This window comes from Myxine glutinosa, chromosome 7 (genome assembly GCF_964187855.1).
Source record: "Myxine glutinosa chromosome 7, kmMyxGlut1.1, whole genome shotgun sequence".
NCBI lineage: Eukaryota > Metazoa > Chordata > Myxini > Myxiniformes > Myxinidae > Myxine > Myxine glutinosa.
Genome location: NC_136267.1, coordinates 150371093 through 150389905, shown reverse-complemented (window position 1 = coordinate 150389905; position 18813 = coordinate 150371093). Strand labels below are relative to the sequence as shown.

Here is an 18813-nt window from a genome sequence, read left to right as displayed (position 1 = left end):
GGAGATGAAATTTATGGAGACATTTCCCTTGTGGCCCAATGATGCTAGTTCTCACATCAAGAATCCTGAAGACTTAGCATTCCTGGAATCTATGAAGACAGATCGCTGTGCAACATTTGGCTGCCAAGATAAACTGTTGGCAGATAAGATGCAGCGTAAAGTGAACCGCGAGGAAAAAGAATCAGAGAGGCGAGCAAGTATGGAGCTGGAGTTCAACATAAATACTACAACCACTGTGTATAATATTAGTGACAGTGATGAAGAAGTAACTCTTGGACCTTCAACAAGCACACCAACAACCTCAAGAAGTCATCATCATTTAGTTAGACCTGGCACATCAGTTTTCATTCCACATGACATCCTGAAGAGGCCCAGTCTTGTTTCACTGGCAACAAGGATGAAGATGACACCAACCCAACAGGCTGCTTTCACAGAAGCTCTTTTTGAAGAAACAGGAGGGGATGTAGCGAAGGTGTCAACATCATATGCTACAGCAGATAAATCAAGACGCAAAATTGGACAGCATATTGCTACTACCTGTAAGGACAAATGGATACCTCCGAAGCTTGCTACGTTGCACTGGGACTCAAAGCTGCTTCCATGCTTAACTGACCAAAACACTTTTGAAGAACGCCTGGCTGTGCTTTTGGGTTCTTAAACTGATATGAAGCTGCTGGGTGTTCCATCCTACAAGCCTGGAACAGACCGTAAATCTGGAGATATAATTGCTCAGCTGACTAATAACCTACTTGAATCATGGAACTGCCAAGAGAATGTTGTCAACTTGACATTTGACACAACTGCATCTAACACCGGCCACATCAGTGCAGCTTGTGTAACAATTCAACAACGGCTTAACAAAGCTCTTCTGTGGTCAGGCTGCAGACACCACATTGGTGAAGTCATTCTTACGCACATTTTTACTGATCTTAAAGTTGAAGCATCTAAGTCACCAGATATCTTCCTCTTCTCAAGGTTTCGCAAGAACTTTGAAATGTTTCCACACACATTCAATGAACCACTTTCACGATTTGATCCATCTCAACTAAATGAAGCAGCAACAAGTTTGACAAGTGACTGGCAAAATAATGTTCTCAGACTCTGTCACACCGAGCAATCTCTAAGACGTGATGATTATTTGGAATTTGTTGATCTGTGTACTGTATTCCTTGATGGTGAAGTAGCTGAACATCAAATAACCTTCAGGCGTCCTGGTGCACTGCATAAAGCCAGATGGATGGCGAAGCTCCTCTACTCAATCAAATTATGTCTCTTCGAAAAACAAATCGCTGATCTTCCAGCAGGTACAATTACCACAGAAAAACAAGTGCCAAAGATCAGAGAATTTGTCACGTTTGTCACTCTAGTATACAGCTCCTGGTGGATGACATGTACCTCTGTCACCGATGCCCCATGGAATGACCTGCAGCTCATCTCCAAACTGAAACAGTATGAAGCTGTCAATGCTGGAATCTCAAGAAGTGCCCTGAAAGCCTTCAAACGACATCTCTGGTACCTCACAGAAGAGATGGTTCCACTTGCCCTCTTCAGCTCAGTTGTTCCTCATGACCATCGCCGTGCTCTGGCAGACAGACTTCTGGAGGTTCAGCCAGATTTTCCAGTAACCAACCCACAAGGACGGTTTGGTACTGGGTTTGGAAAGCCCAGATTTCCTGATGACTTGACTGAGAAGACCACTCTGGCTGATTTTGTTGGACCAGATTCATGGTACCTATTTCATCATCTGAAGCTTGACTGGGCATTTCTAGTTACCGATGTTCAAGAATGGACTAACTCTGCAGCCTACCAGACATCATGGACTAATGTTGAAGCCTTGAATGTGGTGAATGACTCTGCAGAAAGGGGAGTTAAGCTTAGCTCTGACTTCCTTTCAGCAGCCAGAAGTGAAGACCACTACCAAAATGTGCTACAAGTTGTTGAGCACAACCGCAAGGAGAAACCGAATCTTCGAAAGCGAGCAGCTCAAGACTAAACTGTCAGAAATATCCATGAAAACTACAGTATCTTTGTTTTGTTTCTATTTTCATGTTCATCCATAGTCAGATGTACTCGTATTAAGATGATAAATGCTAAGATTGTGTATATATGATTCTACTGTAATAAAAATTATATCATTCTGGTATCTATAATACATATGATTATACCAATAAAATCATGATTTTGACTATTTGTGTATAAGTGAATTATATCCCTATCCCTATGATGATTATATATTGCTACAGAGCACAATAATACCTTTCCAAAGAGCTATTGTATGTAGCAATCAGTCAATCCTTTCATTTTTATTTATGGGCCTCAAAACAGCTGCGTGTCAAATTTCTGACTCTGATACTACCGACTCAAAATCTAATTTGCTGAGGTGGACCCAGAAGATGATATCAAAACCTTACCAAATTTTGCATAGGAACTTTATTTTATGACTGGAACAAAATAAAATTGGGGACAGATTGTTTTCTTGACATAGGGGCGTTTGATGCACCCTATTGGTTGGTCTGGTGCGTTTTTATTTTTGTTTTTTGTCTGTCAATCGCCTACAGGTCACAATTTTAAACCGATCTTCACGAAACTTCACCAGATGGTAGAGTTGGTCACAAGGAAGAAACCTATTGATTTAGAGGTCAAAGGTCAACTTCAGATCGAATTTATAAAATTGTCATTTTTCATCCGATTGACTTGAAAATGGAACAGGATTTGCATATTGAGTCACTAATTTGGGAAACTACTGTTTTTAAGGTCAATTCAAGGTCAAACTTCCAAAATCAACATTTTCATCTGAAAAATCGTCAATTTTCATCCTATTAATTTGAAAATGAAACAGCAATTACATAGTGCAGTGCATCACTGAATTGGGAAACCAACAATTTTTGAGGTCAAAGGTCAACTCATGGTCAAACTTCTAATATCAATTTTCATCTGAAATATCATCAGTTTTAATCTGATTGGTCCGAGCTTTGATTAAGATCGTCAATTTTAATCTTAATGAAATGGATAATTTGATGTATCCCTGGCAACTCTTTATTTTGGGGAGGGGTGGATTTTGCAAATATCATGCTCTGCATGATGTCTTCTTGTTTAGTTTTTGACCAGATTGTACCTTAATCTTATCATGGAACAGTGCCAGGACTGCATGTGAAACCACCAGGCAACTGGCAAGACGGACCTGTCAGTGCCATACTTGCTTCAAAATCGACCGGTTCTGTATTCAGTCCCACACACTGTGTGATACTTGACGAAAAATGGTGTTTTGTCAGAGATGGCTCGATTATGCAGCAAACTATCCTATGGCATGGATGTTAAGGCAGACTTCACATCCACAATCATGAAAACTCTCATGATGTATTTTTGCAGTGGTATCCCAACCATGCTTTCTGCCCCCAACCAAATTTCTCAGGGATTGGAGCTGCACAAGGATGACTGGAACAAGGTGTCGGAGCACGTGGGCTCACGCACTCAGGATGAGTGCATCCTGCACTTCCTCCGCCTTCCAATAGAGGACCCATTCCTAGAGGAGGGTGTTGGATCTCTCAGTTCCCTTGGACCCCTGGCCTATCAGCCCATTCCATTCAGTCAGGCTGGAAACCCGGTCATGAGCAGCGTAGCATTTCTTGCCTCTGTTGTGGACCCCAGGGTGTCTTCCGCTGCTGCCCGGGCAGCACTAGGTAAGATAAATTTTGCTTTTATTTTGAGTACAATCTGTCATTCAAAATCATTCAAAATGGTGTACCAAATGTAACGTGAATTGTACTCGTCTACTCTGGGGACTTGTCGTTAACTGCACAACCTTTCCTCCATGCACTGGTTGAAGAGGAGTTTCAGAAGATGAAGGAAGAGGTTCCCTCTGCACTGGTTGAGGCCCATGTGAAGAAGGTCGAAGAGGTGGCAAAAACTGTGGGGAACGCCGACCCGAGCTTCGGCCTCGAGACCAGCGGGATTGCGGGAACGTCACCCGAGCGCCCGGAGAAAACAGGTGATTGGGCAGTTCTGTGCGGTGGTGTTTGCTTGTCGGCACAAATGTTGCACTCGCTTGTTGTAGTTATAATCGGTCATTTCAAGCCATTTTCCTACCAGGTTGTATCGGGGAGAGTCATTTGAAAATTTGTTAAAGACTTCAGCAACATTGATCTTCCAAAACATCTACCAACTCATTTGATATTGTAGTTGTTTGTGATGATGAATTGCTCTACTCAGGACATCACAGAAAATAGTCTGTCGGAGATGGATGTATCATTATAATTTTGGGGAAAATGAACTGTCATACAACATGTACAGTTAAATGGTACCAAAAGGAGGAGGAGAGTGGGGCCCCTAGGTGTGTAGGTTGTGGGTATGTCAGGCAATCTAATTTCAGTAGGATCATCACAGATTTTCCTTTTTGTGCACAGTATACCGTTATTCCAATTTGAGATTGGAATTAACTTTTTTTTTTTAATCCATAGTTTTAATTGCATTGCAGAAGAGAGCTCGGAGGATGGAAAAGGTGAAACTCAGCCAAGTGAAGATAAAGAAGAAAAGGTAAGGTCAGCGGTATTTCGGGCCTGTTTTCTCCATGTTTCCACATGCGAGCAGATAAACCCTTAACGGCTCTGCTACACTCCGCATCTTTTTCTACAGTAATTTAAGCCTCATGGATAAGTATTGCTGACATTATATGTCGGACTAAAACATTCCAATAGAGGTGATGTATTTTATATTTTCAGTTGCAGGTTTAAAACTCGAAAATAAATCTCATTTTCCAAGGTCTGGGAGCATGAGGCGGATTCCAGATGCTGGAGGTTCCTAGATGGTCTCTTCTGCATTCAGAGACATTTCTGATGATAAAAAGTAAAAAAAAATTCGTTGAAAAGTTATCGATCTGACATGAAAACCTGACTGGGTAAAGGTCGACAACAAGACCCAAATATATCTGCGGGTGTATGGTATTTAAACTTGGAATACCTGCATCATGAGCTTTATGCTCAGACGGCAACAGCAAACCTGTCGACCTGAATGTTTGGGGCTTAATCTACAGTCGTGGTCAAAAATATCAATTTGGCACCCTTGTACTTTTTTTCAAATAATGCACCATTTCTTCCAGAAAATTGTTGAAATAAAAATATATTTGGTATCCACATATGTATTTCTTTTGTTTGCAGTGGAACAAAACAACAAAAGCTGAAAAAATAACTAAAGCTTAGCTTATTCCACACAGAAATCCTTAAATGGCCCAGACAATATTGGCACCTTTTAGAAGTTTTTAGAAATAATTAGATTTCAAGCAGGTGATTCTCCTTTACTTTGGAATTGAACTCACCTGTGGTGAGTTGCAGGTGCCTGCGATATAAAATCACTCCTTCAACCAGTTTGAATGGAGAAAAGGAGTCATTCTGCTGTTTTGTGTCACTGTGTGTACTGCAATGAGCATGGAGAAAAAAAGGAAAACCAGAGAATTGTCTGAGGAGGTCAGACACAGGTTTGTAGCCAAATATGGACAATCTCAAGGCTACAAGTCCATCTCCAGAGACCTTGATGTTCCTGTGTCCACCATCCACACAATGTTATCGGGGAGTTTAAGGCCCTTGGCACTGTAACCAACCTCCCTGGACGTGGCCGCAAGAGAAAGCTTGATCGAAGATTGCAGCGAAGGATTGTTTGAATGGTGGAGAAGGCAGCTCAATCAGCTGTCAAACAGATTCAAGCTGACCTTCAGACACAAGTTACGACAGTTTCAACTCGCACCATCAGTCGCCAACTCAATGAAAGGGGATTCTATGGTAGGACCCCACGGCTGAGAGAGAGACATAAGAAAGCCCGACTGGAGTTTTCCAAAACGCACCTGAGCAACCCAAAATCCTTCTGGGAGAATGTCCTGTGGACAGATGAGACCAAATTAGAGCTTTTTTTGGTAAATCACATCATCTCTATGTTTACAGAAAACAAAATGAAGCCTTCAAAGAAAAGCACACCTTTCCTACAGTCAAACATGGAGCAGGTTCAGTGATGTTTGGGGTTGCTGTGCTGCCTCTGCCACTGAGTGCCTTGAATTTGTGCATGGCATCATGAAATCAGGAGATTACCAAGGCATTTTGGAGCGCAATGTTCAACCCAGTGTCAGATAGCTGTGTCTCAGTCGAAGGTCATGGGTGTTGCAGCCGGACAATGACCCCAAACACACGTCAAAAAGCACTCAGGAATGGTTCAACACAAAACGCTGGACTGTTCTGAAGTGTCCATAGTGTAGCAGCATAGCAAACCTGTTGTGCATTTTGTGATACAAGCACCAAATTTGGCACAAATGTACATTAATATGTTGCGAACATTTTCAGATATTGGGCCACTTGAAATTCCGTAATTTTTTTTTTCAAATTTTTTCAAATTTCGTAATTTCAAATTTTTCGGGTGACACCGTCACAATTTCGGTCTTCGAGGCCGGCCGATATAGTGGGGCGGCTTAGCCCAAATATTCAAAAGAATTGTGCATTTTGTGATACAAGCACCAAATTTGGCACAAATGTACATTAATATGTTGCGAACATTGTGTGGTCAGCAATGAAGACGAGAGTCTGAATTACATGTATGCAAAAGACCTTGTGAACCAGTGAAGCAAATACATGGGTAAGCATGAATTAAATCTAGGGCATGATATAATTTCCATGATGTTTACCTCTACACTCAATGGTGGAAGGAGGTAATGTTTTGATCCCAGCTTGTCTGTATGTCTGTTTGTCTGTTAGTCCACAAAATTCCAGACAAAGCTTGTAGTAGTGGTAGTTGTAGTGGTAGTGGTGATAACAGAAATTGTTATATAGAACTGAACTTATATTATTATTATATGCAGAAAATAACTTCATTTCTATATGCCCTGCAGTGGACAGGTTAATTGGTTTATGCACTGAAGGGGTCACCCTGGTGTGCACTGCTGTGTTCTGCCTCACTGAGTTGTTCAGGTATGATGTACTCAGCACAAGCTTCCGGTCGGCCCGGAGGTGGGGGTGCGGGGCCTGTCACGGAACGTCAAAACAAACGGCCTGCCGGGGCCGCCCAAAAGTCGGGCGTGAGGGGCGCGTCCACTAATGGAACGCCTCTCGCTTCCCAGATCGAGGGCCACGTGGTCAGGAGAACCTCGTCCCTTCCGGTCACACTTTGCCTATCGGCCGGCCTCGAAGACCGAAATTGTGACGGTGTCACCCGAAAAATTTGAAATTACGAAATTTGAAAAAATTTGAAAAAAAAAATTACGGAATTTCAAGTGGCCCAATATCTGAAAATGTTCGCAACATATTAATGTACATTTGTGCCAAATTTGGTGCTTGTTTCACAAAATGCACAATTCTTTTGAATATTTGGGCTAAGCCGCCCCACTACCAGCAATGAGTTCAGATCTAAATCCCATTGAACACCTGTGGGGAGATCTGAAAACAGCAGTTGGGAGAAGGCACCCTTCAAATCTGGGAGAACTGGAGCAGTTTGCACAAGGAGAGTGGGCCAAACTGCCAGTAGAGAGGTGTTGGAAGCTCATTCATGGCTAGAGGAAGTGCTTGACTGTAATTATTTTGTCCAAAAGCTGTGTGCTACCAAATATTAAGTCTCGGGTGTCAATAATTTTGTCAATGCCATTTCTTTTTATTTTCTTCTTTGAAAGGATATACTAAGTTCTGAATCAAAAACAAAGGTTCTGTAATATTAACAGATTGACGTTGAACATCAATTGGCTTCCGGTCCGGTCTGGAGAGGACGCTGGCGTTACTTGTTCGCCGCTTCTCCGACTGGGTCATTGTACATAGTCTGCTTTTCTGGTGGTCGTGGCGGCTTTTTCGCCGTTGGTCTGCTCTCTGCTCGGTCCCGGCTCTGCTCCTGGCTTCGCCTGCCGGCTCTTCCACTGTTGCCTCAGGCCCGCTCCCGGACTGTCCTGCGCCTTGTCTGCCGCTCCGGCCTTTACTGTCTTGCTCGCCGCTTCTCCGACTGGGTCATTGTACATAGTCTGCTTTTCTGGTGGTCGTGGCGGCTTTTTTGCCGTTGGTCTGCTCTCTGCTCGGTCCTGGCTCTGCTCCTGGCTTCGCCTGCCGGCTCTTCCACCGTTGCCTCAGGCCCGCTCCCGAACTGTCCTGCGCCTCGTCTGCCACTTCGGCCTTTACTGTCTTGCTTGCCGCTTCTGGCAAGCCGCTTCCACTGGCAAGGCCTACTCGTCCTCCTCGACCTTGGCCTTGTCCTTGTCCCTTTCGCTCCTGCCTGACATGACTCTAAGGTACTCCGCTGCAAGGCTACTTCTGCTCAACACTTACTCCACCCCATCATGCATCTCTGCAATCAAATCCCACGGACTCCTGCGACGACCCAGATACATTCATAGAGGCTCCGGTCGTAAGTTTGTTTACTTACAAACATGTCACTTCATTCCCGTACTCTGGTCGGCTCAGCGCACTCCCACTCATCGTCCCAGCGCACCTGGTCACAGCAACGCACACGATCGCACCTCCTGTCTGCAAACCCTGGCTAAATCACCTGAGTTCATCCCCACCATACAAACAAACATGAAGCTCACTCTGTTCAATACCCGGTCCCTCAACAACAAAAGCCTCATCCTGAACGACTACATTCTGGATAATAAACTGGACTTTCTCTGTCTCACTGAAACCTGGCAACAACCTCTGGACTACTTCTCACTCAACCTCACCACACCCAATGGATATTCATACATCAATAAACCACGCTCGGAGGGCCGAGGTGGTGGAATTGCCGTAATACACCGACAGGACATCTAGACCAGCCTCATCTCCATCTCATATGCTCCATCATTTGAACACCTGGCTTTTAAACTCTCTGGTTACACGCAGTCAGTCATGGCTGTCGTCTACCGCCCTCCCAAACCACACCCATCATTCCTGTCTGACTTCTCCTACTTTCTGACCCAGCTCTGTTCCCTCACCCCCCTCAATCCTCCTCCTCGGTGATTTCAATATCCACATGGACTCCACTGACTCCACAATAACCACTGACTTCACTGATTTACTCACCTGCTTTAACCTCACTCAACATGTCAACTTTCCTACCCATAACCATGGGCACATTCTGGACCTTGTCTGCTCTACTGGATTAATTTTGCACCATCTCTCTGGCTCCGACCTCACCCGCTCTGACCACTTAGCCATCACTATGACCATCAACATCCCCACCCCAGCACCAAGGCATTATCGCACTATCAACTTCCGTAAGCTAAACGCTCTTTCACCTACCTCATTCTCATCCACCCTCTCTGAAAAAATGTCAACTTCTCCCTTCGTTGACCTCCACACCCCTTCTGACCTCACTGACTACTACAACCACACTCTCTCCTCCTGCCTTGACCAGCTTGCGCCTATAAAAACCAAAACAGTTTCTTTCACCCATTCTGCTCCCTGGTTTACCCCTGAACTCCGCCTGATGAAAACTCGTGCTCGCCAACTTGAAAGACTCCGCAATAAAACAGGTCTCACAATTCACTCCCAAGCCTACAAGGACCACCTACAGCACTACAAAGATGCCCTCTCCCGCGCCCGCTCCGCCTACTACTCTCAAATTATCCACTCTGGCTCTGGAAACCCAAAAGCACTCTTCTCTACAATAAACAAACTCCTCAGCCCCCTGGACACCACCACCCAGTCATTCACAGTAGAAAACTGCATCTCCTTCCTTTCATTCTTCCAAAGCAAAATTGACAACATCTACAACAGCTTAACCACCACCGCACCCGCTCCCCCTCAAACCACCTGCCCCCCCTTATCCTGCCAACCCCTGTCTCAGTTCTCCCCAGTCTCCCCTACTGACCTCTCTGAACTCCTCATAGGAATGAAAACTGCCACCTGCACTCTTGACCCCATCCCCTCCAGCTTTGTCAAGGCCTCCCTTCCTGCTCTCTCTCCACTTATCACTGCAACAATAAACTCCTCCCTGTCTACAGGCATCGTCCCACCATCCCTCAAAATTGCTGCTGTTACCCCCATTCTGAAAAAACCTGGATTCAACCCTGACACCCGAAACAACTTCAGACCCATCTCCAACCTACCCTTTCTGTCAAAAGTTTTGGAACGCGCTGTAGCCACTCAACTCAAACATCACCTCTCTGCCAATAACCTGTATGAAACATTCCAATCCGGAATCCGCTCCAACCACAGTACTGAAACTGCTCTCCTCAAAATCACCAACGACCTTCTCCTCTCCTCTGACGCCGGCAACCTCAACATTCTCATCCTCCTCGACCTCAGCGCCGCCTTTGACACCATCAATCACACCATCCTCCTCACCCGACTTGAAACCACCTTTAACATTACCGGCACTGCCCTCTCTTGGATCAAATCATACCTCTCTGACAGACGCCAGTTCATCTCCATCAATAACTGCAAATCACCCACTGCTCCCCTCCCCCAAGGTGTCCCCCAAGGTTCAGTTCTTGGCCCCCTCCTCTTCATCCTGTACCTGTCCCCCCTTGGTCACTTAATCCGCCGTCATGGTCTCCAATTCCACTGCTTCGCCGATGACATCCAGCTTTTCATCTCCACCAAGTCCATCTCCACCGCCACCCACTCTATCCTGACAAACTGCATCACTGAAATAAAATCCTGGCTTCAAATCAACTTCCTCAAACTTAACTATGATAAATCTGAAATAATCATCATTGGCCCAAAAACGCTCACCAAATCCACGCATAACTTTGCCCTCAACATTGACGGTTTCCCAGTATCCACCTCCCCTCACATCCGGAATCTTGGCATCATCTTTGACCAAACCCTCTCCTTCGACAAATACACTAAACAGATCACAAAGACAGCCTTCTTTCACCTGAAAAACATCGCCCGTCTCCGTCCATCCCTCTCCTCCACGGCTGCAGAAATCCTCATCCACACCTTCATCACCTCCCGTCTGGACTACTGCAACAGCCTCCTCTATGGTTCACCCTCAATAATCACCAATAAACTCCAATACATTCAGAACTCCGCTGCCCGTCTACTCACCCATTCCCGGACCCGTGACCACATCACCCCCGTCCTTTATAAGCTTCACTGGCTCCCCATCCCCCAGAGAATCCAGTACAAAATCCTCCTTGACCTACAAAGCCCTCCATAACCTGGCCCCATCCTACCTGACTGACCTCCTCTCCAGACACACTCCCACCCGCAACCTCCGGGTACCAACCTCCTGACCCCCCCCCCCCCCCCCCCATCCAGACCAAGTTCAGATCCTGGGTGGACAGGGCCTCCTCCATCGCTGCTCCCACCCTCTGGAACTCACTACCTCACACCATCAGAGACTCCTCCTCACTCACCACATTCAAAACATCACTCAAGACCCACCTGTTCGACACTGCATTCAACATTTAACCCACAGCATTTAACCCCTGACTATCTCTTCTCCTTCGCCTTCCTTTTGCTTTGATTATTTACCTATTGATTTTTGTCTTTTTGCACTTGTTTTTTGTACTCTGTCAAAGCGCCTTTGGGCTTCTTGAAAAGCGCTATATAAAATAAATGTATTATTATTATTATTATTAACAGTGAAATTAAGAATTGTGGAGACCAAATACTTTTGTCAATTTCAACTTATTTTTCGAGAAAATTGTGAGTTATTTGAAAAAAGTGCAAAGGTGCCAAATTTTTTGCCCACGACTGTATGCTTATGATGGAATTTCTCGGAAGATTATATTGGTGTTATGAAATGAGTATGCCGATCCATGTTATTCAAAAGACCTTGGATGATTCATTTTGTTTGCAAGCTTTTGAAATCTTCCCAAGTTGACAAAAAAAAAAATGCCGAAACGACATGCATGTGACATCGACTGTAGGGGGCTCTTACCCCAACTTTCCACCAATTAATGCACAATGTAAGGGAAGGTTGTTCGTTGTTGTTTATTTGTGATTCGATTAATGAGGAGGATGTGTACACATGTGCATGTACGAACCAACATCGTACTGGCATTGAAACTTGCAATATCATGAACACGAGTACTTGTACACCTTTAGCCCTCAGCATGTGCCACGTGTGTTGTGTTTGATAACCGAGTGCTTCTAACGTTTCAGCACGAGGAGAACAAGTTGTCTGATGCAGTGGAAGATTCTCCAAAGGATAAAGGTAGTGAAGGCGAGAAGAAAGGAGAGGACGGAGACATGGAGTGGGAAAATGAGGGAAAAGATGAAAAGAATAAAGGTTTGTTCGTGACAAGGTGCTTTAGAAACAAAACCATCCGTGGTGTCTGAAACGTCGTTTATTCTCGGAAAGGTCCTCTCTAATAATGCAAAGTAAGCGAGATTTGCACAGTGCAATTGCATTGGTATTGACTCACATGTGAATCGTTAATGATGCAACTGCTTGTCAAGTCTATGTAATTGTTTTGGTGAAGTTCAACGAGAAATTCCAACTTTACTTGAGATCAGAGTGAAGTCGATGGCACACCATCGCAAATCCCCACTCTTCCCACCTAAATAAAAGTTGAACTAGAAGGGCACTCGGTAGAGTGCATACCTCCGCCAGGCTGAACAGTTTTGTTTTGTATCCCACTGATAGGTCATATCTGGATTCGGACCTTAACCCCAAGATCTAATCAGGTTGGACTTGTCACCTAACCAACTTGTCCACCAAGTTTAGTCATAACTCGTCCACAACTTTTATAAATATCATGTTGTATATCGCGTTTTGCCCGATCTCTCAATGGTGAAGAATCACTTAAAATTTAAATAATTCTCACATCCGAATCCATATTCAGAACTTCACCAAAATCAAATCGATTAGTTCTTGTCACACACACCCAACCTGTCCACAAAGTTTCGTCCAAATCCATCCATAACTTTTTGAGTTGTCGTGCTATATATAATTTTTGGCCATCTCCCAATGGTGAAGAATCACTTTTAAAAAAATTATACTAGCCGGATCCGGATCTTCACCAACATCTAATCATTTCGTCCTTGTCACATACACTACCTCTCGTCCAAATCAGTCCACAACCTTTTGAGATATCTTGTTCACAGGCAAACGGGCAGGGGTGAAAACAACCTTCGGTGGCGGAGGTAAAGATGGCAAAATGTTCCACCAGGAATGGCCAAAATATAAAATTTGAGGTCAAATTTTCTTTCCATGTTTTGACCCCTGAGAGACACGGTCCCCTTCCCCTGAGCACGAACAGGGGTCAAATCCCAAAAAATTGTTACATAATTCATGTGCCCCCAATGTTGATTGGATATAAAGTTTCATGAAAGGTGTTTTAAAATGTGCCCGTAATTTCAATTTCATTTTATTTTTTAAATTTCTTCTTTATTTTATAATTTCATATTTGATCTCTTAACCCACACCCTCAGGGACAGGGCAGAAAATGTTCTTGCTCTCGCACCTTCTTGCCATGTGGTGATCATAACTATCTAGTTTGGTGAATTTCTGCACAACCATTAAGGAGGAGATAGCGTGACAGACATACAGACAGACGGAGATGATTACAATACCCTTGGGATTAAAAAAAAAATTTTTTAACCGTGGAGATAAAAAAAGACCTTTGATTCAAATGGTCAGTCGGCGCGTTTCAGGATTTGACTTTCACACCTCAAGTGGCCTAAAGATCTGTATGACATGAATTTATTTCTTTGTAAGATAAAGCCAAACTGCATTTTCCTTTTGAAGTGAGTAAGAACTATAATCCCTTCTATGATGTCATACAAAAAAACCATATACAACAACAACAACAACATGCATTTTAAAGGCCATTTTCCCTACTAGAGCGGGGGTTAGCCTTGCGGTCCCCATGACAATCTTCTCCATTTTGCCCTATTTTCTGCATCTCTCCTTGTTAACCCCCTTGCCCGCATTTCTTCTTCCACCATCTTTAGCCAAGTCTTTCTCGGTCTTCCCCGTCCTCTACTTACTTCTACATTCATTTCCATCGCTCTTCTCAACCAGTCACTTTCATCCTTCCTCAACACATGACCAAACCATCTCAACCTGTTCCTCTTCACAGCATCAATCACAGGCTCTATTCCCATCATCTTTCGCAATTCATCATTTGTCTTCTTCTCTCTCAACGATATTCCGCACATCCGTCGAACCATTCGCATTTCCACCCTTTCCAACCTTGGTTGCTGCTCTACGTTCATTACCCATGTCTCGCTCCCATAAATCATAACACTTCTCACACATGCAGCATACACCTTTCCCTTCAGCTTCAACGACACTCCCCTCATCATCAGCACGCCACTCAGTTCCCGAAACTTCTTCCATGCACATCTCAACATGAGGCTAACAAAAAAACCTTATAAGAATCAAAAATAACTTGGCCAATTTCCATGTAATTTATGCATAAGTGATCGGGGTACCCAGGGATCAGGTCATGGTAATGAAATAAATCCACCCTCACCTTCCCCCAGCCCCTCCCGAGGAAGGGAGGTATTGACATCACATTTTGCTCCCTCAGGAATTGGGTATTACTCATTCCTACTAAAAATTAGTTCAACATAAACGGTTGTGTTAATTGTAAATTATTTTTGAGGTGTACATCATCATCAACATATTGGATGGGTTGCTTCTGATCACCATTAATGGGATTATTGGGGAAAATTCCAGGGGCATAGAAAAGGCCACTTTATATGGTATGTGCCATGTGGCAAACTATATAAAAGCAGGGACATTTCAAAGCTTGTAGAAAATGCCAAACAATACAAAATGAGGGGCATTCAAAAAATCTTGTGTGCATGCTGTACTACCCTTGTGTTCTGAGGAGGAACCAAGTAATGCGCTAGAAAAGTTCATATAAAGGGGCGCCCTACATCTGGCAAATAAATACAAAGATGCTTTATCCATTGGGCCAGCATGTTAGATTTGTGTAATAATATTTTAAGAGTTATAAAGTGTGTATATATATTTTTATATATTTATTTATGTATATATATATTTATATATATATAATTTTAAAGCAAAAACTATAGCACTTAGGTGGAATTTGTTTTGAAAGCCATTAACTAAACCTATTGGCCGATTTATATTCCAAATTTAAGCTAGTTTCAATGTATAGTCGTTGAGATATGAGCGCCAACACATTTTGGGCGGACGGACGGACAGACACCAACGTGATTTCGAGGGTTTTCTAAATATAACTCAAGAATGCATAAACGGACGTTGCTGAAATTTGGAACACAGTACCACAACTTACAAAGCATTTACTTCTGAAATTTGCAGCCGATTTCGTCCAGCAGAAGCCGAGAAACGCATTTTCAGTCCCCATGTAAAAGCTGCATCCAGAAAAAACGATCCCTTGTACAAAGGAGAGGTGCTTTGCACCTCCCTTTGATTCCTGTGAATGTTGTCAATGACAGACAAATAACCGTTGTACTAACTTTTATATAGCCGTTTTCCACTATTATGTGATGTCCATTATTCATTATTTCCTGAATGGGCAGAGTTGGAGAAAGAACCTGAAGAGGATGGGAAGAGTTCTCCAATGGAGAAGAAGGATGGGAAGGAGAAACGAACGGTGGAACGTGACCTGGGTGAAGGGAATTTGGCCACTGCCGCAGCTGCAGCGCTTGCCGCCGCCGCTGTGAAAGCCAAGGTGAGCTGCTTTTACTACACATCGGGTGAATTTGACCAGATGCGGTGGTGTAATGGTAAGAACGCCCCCTCTGAGTCTCGGACGTCGGCGCATTGAACCCCAGCTGAGTCATACCAAAGACTTTTAAAAGGATTATGTGCTGCTTCCTTGCTTGAGGCCCAGCATTTAAAACGGATAGTGCATGAAAGATGCACAAATGAATCACAAATGAACTCACAAATAACTATATGTTGACGACCAAAGCGCATGCTTTAATGGGCCTAATGGCGTCCTCCGTTGAAGTTCCTTGTAAAGGAACTCATTAATTTGTACCTGATGGTTTGCTTGTCTCCTCGGTTGCAGCATCTGGCCTCAGTAGAAGAGAGAAAGATCAAGTCTCTCGTGGCCCTGCTGGTGGAAACACAGATGAAGAAGTTGGAGATCAAACTTCGGCACTTCGAGGAGCTGGAGAGTATCATGGATAGGGAGCGTGAAGCGGTAACAAACCATGACCTATAATTTAGACGTTTATAAACGATCATCCGATGGTAGCTTTGTGATGGTGGCGAAGAATGATGACCGTTCAAGCTTTGAAGAATAAAACAAAATTCTTCTTTTCTTGATAGCTGACAAAGCAAAAATACAGAGCTGCTAACAAAGCAAAAATACAGAGCTGCTAACAAAGCAAAAATACAGAGCTGCTGACAACAAAAATACAGAGCTGCTGACAAAGCAAAAATAGAGCTGCTAACAAAGTAGAGGAGGGTAGATTGGGAGGTTGAGTTGCATTACAATGTTGGCTCACAATGGAAGCAGATTATAATAGGGAAGGTACCTTCAGTTGAAAAGATAAGACAAGGATGATGATTGAGTCAACCAAGTACTCTACTGGTAGAGCTAAGATTGGAAGTCAGACATGTTTCTGATGTCTTTCTCGGTCTCATTTTGCCCTGCAATGACACGTTTCAGTCAAATATCATCTGAAATTGTTGTATCGTGATCCTGGTTATCTGATGGTTTTACTTTGAGATTTTTTTTCTTTGCAAATGATGTGTGCCAATTATCTTTTATATCAATTCCTTCTCTTATATTTACATATCATTAATCATTTAAACGATGCATTACCTTTTTTTATTTTTTCACAACTTCCGTGGCTTTTGAGATCGTGAGCAGACAATCGTGTGTCCCCTACCTCCAGCTCGAGTACCAACGGCAGCAGCTGCTTGCCGACCGACAGGCTTTCCACATGGAGCAGCTAAAGTATGCTGAGATGCGTGCGCGGCAACACCATTTTCAGCAGCTCCAGCATCCACATCCTCTCCCTCCGCCAGGAATTCCAACCGCGGCGCATGGGCAGCCAATAGCCTCGTCGGTCCCACAGCCCCCCGTTGTGCAACAGCAGCAGCAGCAGCAACTTCCACCACCGCCCAGTGCGCAGCCAGCAGCTTCAGGAATACAAGGCCACGGTGCTGTCTCTGCTCCTCATAGCACCATGCCTGAGACTCCCAGCCTGCCTACTGCACCCCACCCCTTATCGTCAGCTCCTTCCACACAGGGTATTTCTCCAAATGTTGAATGTAATCACCATCAATGCTTCCTTTGAAGTTACTGACATCTGAAAGTCATACCATTATCGCATTGCTTTGTAATATCACGGGAATTTGTTTTTTTTTTAAGACTGAAAGGTGGGCAAACAACATAAACGAATACTACTTTTTAAACGGTGGCCTCACATTTGTTTTGGAACCAACGCCCCTTTTCTTGCAGGAGGGGTCCCGCCAGGTTTGCCCACAGAGCAGATGTCAGCAGGGCTACCTGGCGCTGGCCTGCCACCGACTGCCAATGGCACTGGTTCGGCTGCCTCGCAGAATCCTACAATCACTGCCGCAGTGCAGAGTACCATTGTGGCTTCCACGCCCATGGTACCAGGTGAGATGTCTGCTCTCTTGTTTGGCAATATTGAAGAAAGATTATTTTCCTGCAGAGACAGATGTTAACATTAACATTAACATAATGTTAACATTAAAACATTAAGCCTGGTGTTGGCTTAGCGGTTAGGGTGCAGGCTTGGGATCCTAGGATCCTGGGTTCGAATCCCGGTCGATCGCTGAATTAACGCCAGGGGGGTTGACTCAGCCTGTCATCCTTCCGAGGTCGGCTAATTGAGTACCAGTTCACTGGTAATTCCCTGCTTGTCGTAAAAGGCGACAAAAAGGGTTGGCGGCAGGAAGGGCATCCGGCCATAAAACATTGCTTCAAAAAGGGGACCAAAAAAAACAAAAAAACAACCACGGTCCCCGAAAAAGGCCAACCCCCGCTTTGCGGGGAAAAATGGCCTCTAAAGGTGTATCCCTGCGCATCGTAAGAGCGTGACCAAGGGTTGGAGCGTGACCAAGAGCGTGACCATTCATTCATTCATATTCATTCATATTCAGAGACAATTATCTGCTTCAACTGTGCAGATAAGTAATGCAAAAGCCATACCTGCCAATTCTTCTTCTTTAATTTTGTCTCCATTGCTAGCAATTGTGAGGTGGTATAATTAATGGAGGATGATGTCATTCAAACGCTTTGGACGCTTTTTTTTTTTTAATGCACTGTTGGTCTCGGGCAGCCATGCAAGACCATATGGTCGTCATCTGAATCACTATTACACCCCCTGGAACTGCATAATTTAGCGAAATTTCAGTGGTCCCAAAAACAATATGAAGCACCTTGATATTGATGCTACTTTGTTGGTGTTTGGATTTCTTTGGATACTGAGAAATTGACCTTTTCCAATCTGCTGAGCGAGACCAGTTCTGTGTCAAGGGTCTGGTTCATCGTTGCAGTACCAGGCTTTGTATGGCAATGAAGCATTCCAAGAAAAGTGTTGACTTCCACGCAAAATTACTGAAGATGCTGTTGACACACAGCCTGTAAGGTTTCAGCTCCTCGTGAGGACTTGTATTTTCAGTCGCCCATTTTGCCCCCCCCCCACCCCCCCTCCATCTCCCCTCAGCAATTGCCGGAGGCCCTGAGTTTCAAACTCGTGGTCATGGCTATCACCCTTTGACATATCTCAAGTATTCAACCCATTGACCTCTTGCGTTGCTTGACAAGCTTGCCTCCATGACTGACTCTGACTTCCGCCACTTGTGCAGACAATGTGTTGCAATTAATGGAGCCCTCTCCCAGTGGAAGCTTGCGTGTACTAAGGCACAGTCTTAGACCCAGTATTGCTCCTCATCTTTATAAATGACCTATCCAATGCTCTGGAAACCCTCTTCCTTTTTGCA

At 44.1% G+C, this 18813-nt stretch overlaps 1 protein-coding gene across 2 annotated transcripts in view; it reads left to right on the top strand.

Annotated features, from left to right (window-relative positions):
* The window catches only part of SMARCC2 (SWI/SNF related BAF chromatin remodeling complex subunit C2), a 67420-nt gene that overhangs the window by 41974 nt on the left and 6633 nt on the right, over positions 1–18813 (top strand). For both annotated transcript variants that reach the window (XM_068123394.2, XM_068123393.2), the window contains exons 19-26: positions 3413–3680; positions 3827–3988; positions 4475–4533; positions 12048–12174; positions 15405–15556; positions 15899–16033; positions 16734–17091; positions 17303–17464. In XM_068123394.2, coding sequence (XP_067979495.1) covers positions 3413–3680; positions 3827–3988; positions 4475–4533; positions 12048–12174; positions 15405–15556; positions 15899–16033; positions 16734–17091; positions 17303–17464 — 1423 coding nt within the window. The remainder of the gene's footprint in view (positions 1–3412; positions 3681–3826; positions 3989–4474; positions 4534–12047; positions 12175–15404; positions 15557–15898; positions 16034–16733; positions 17092–17302; positions 17465–18813) is intronic.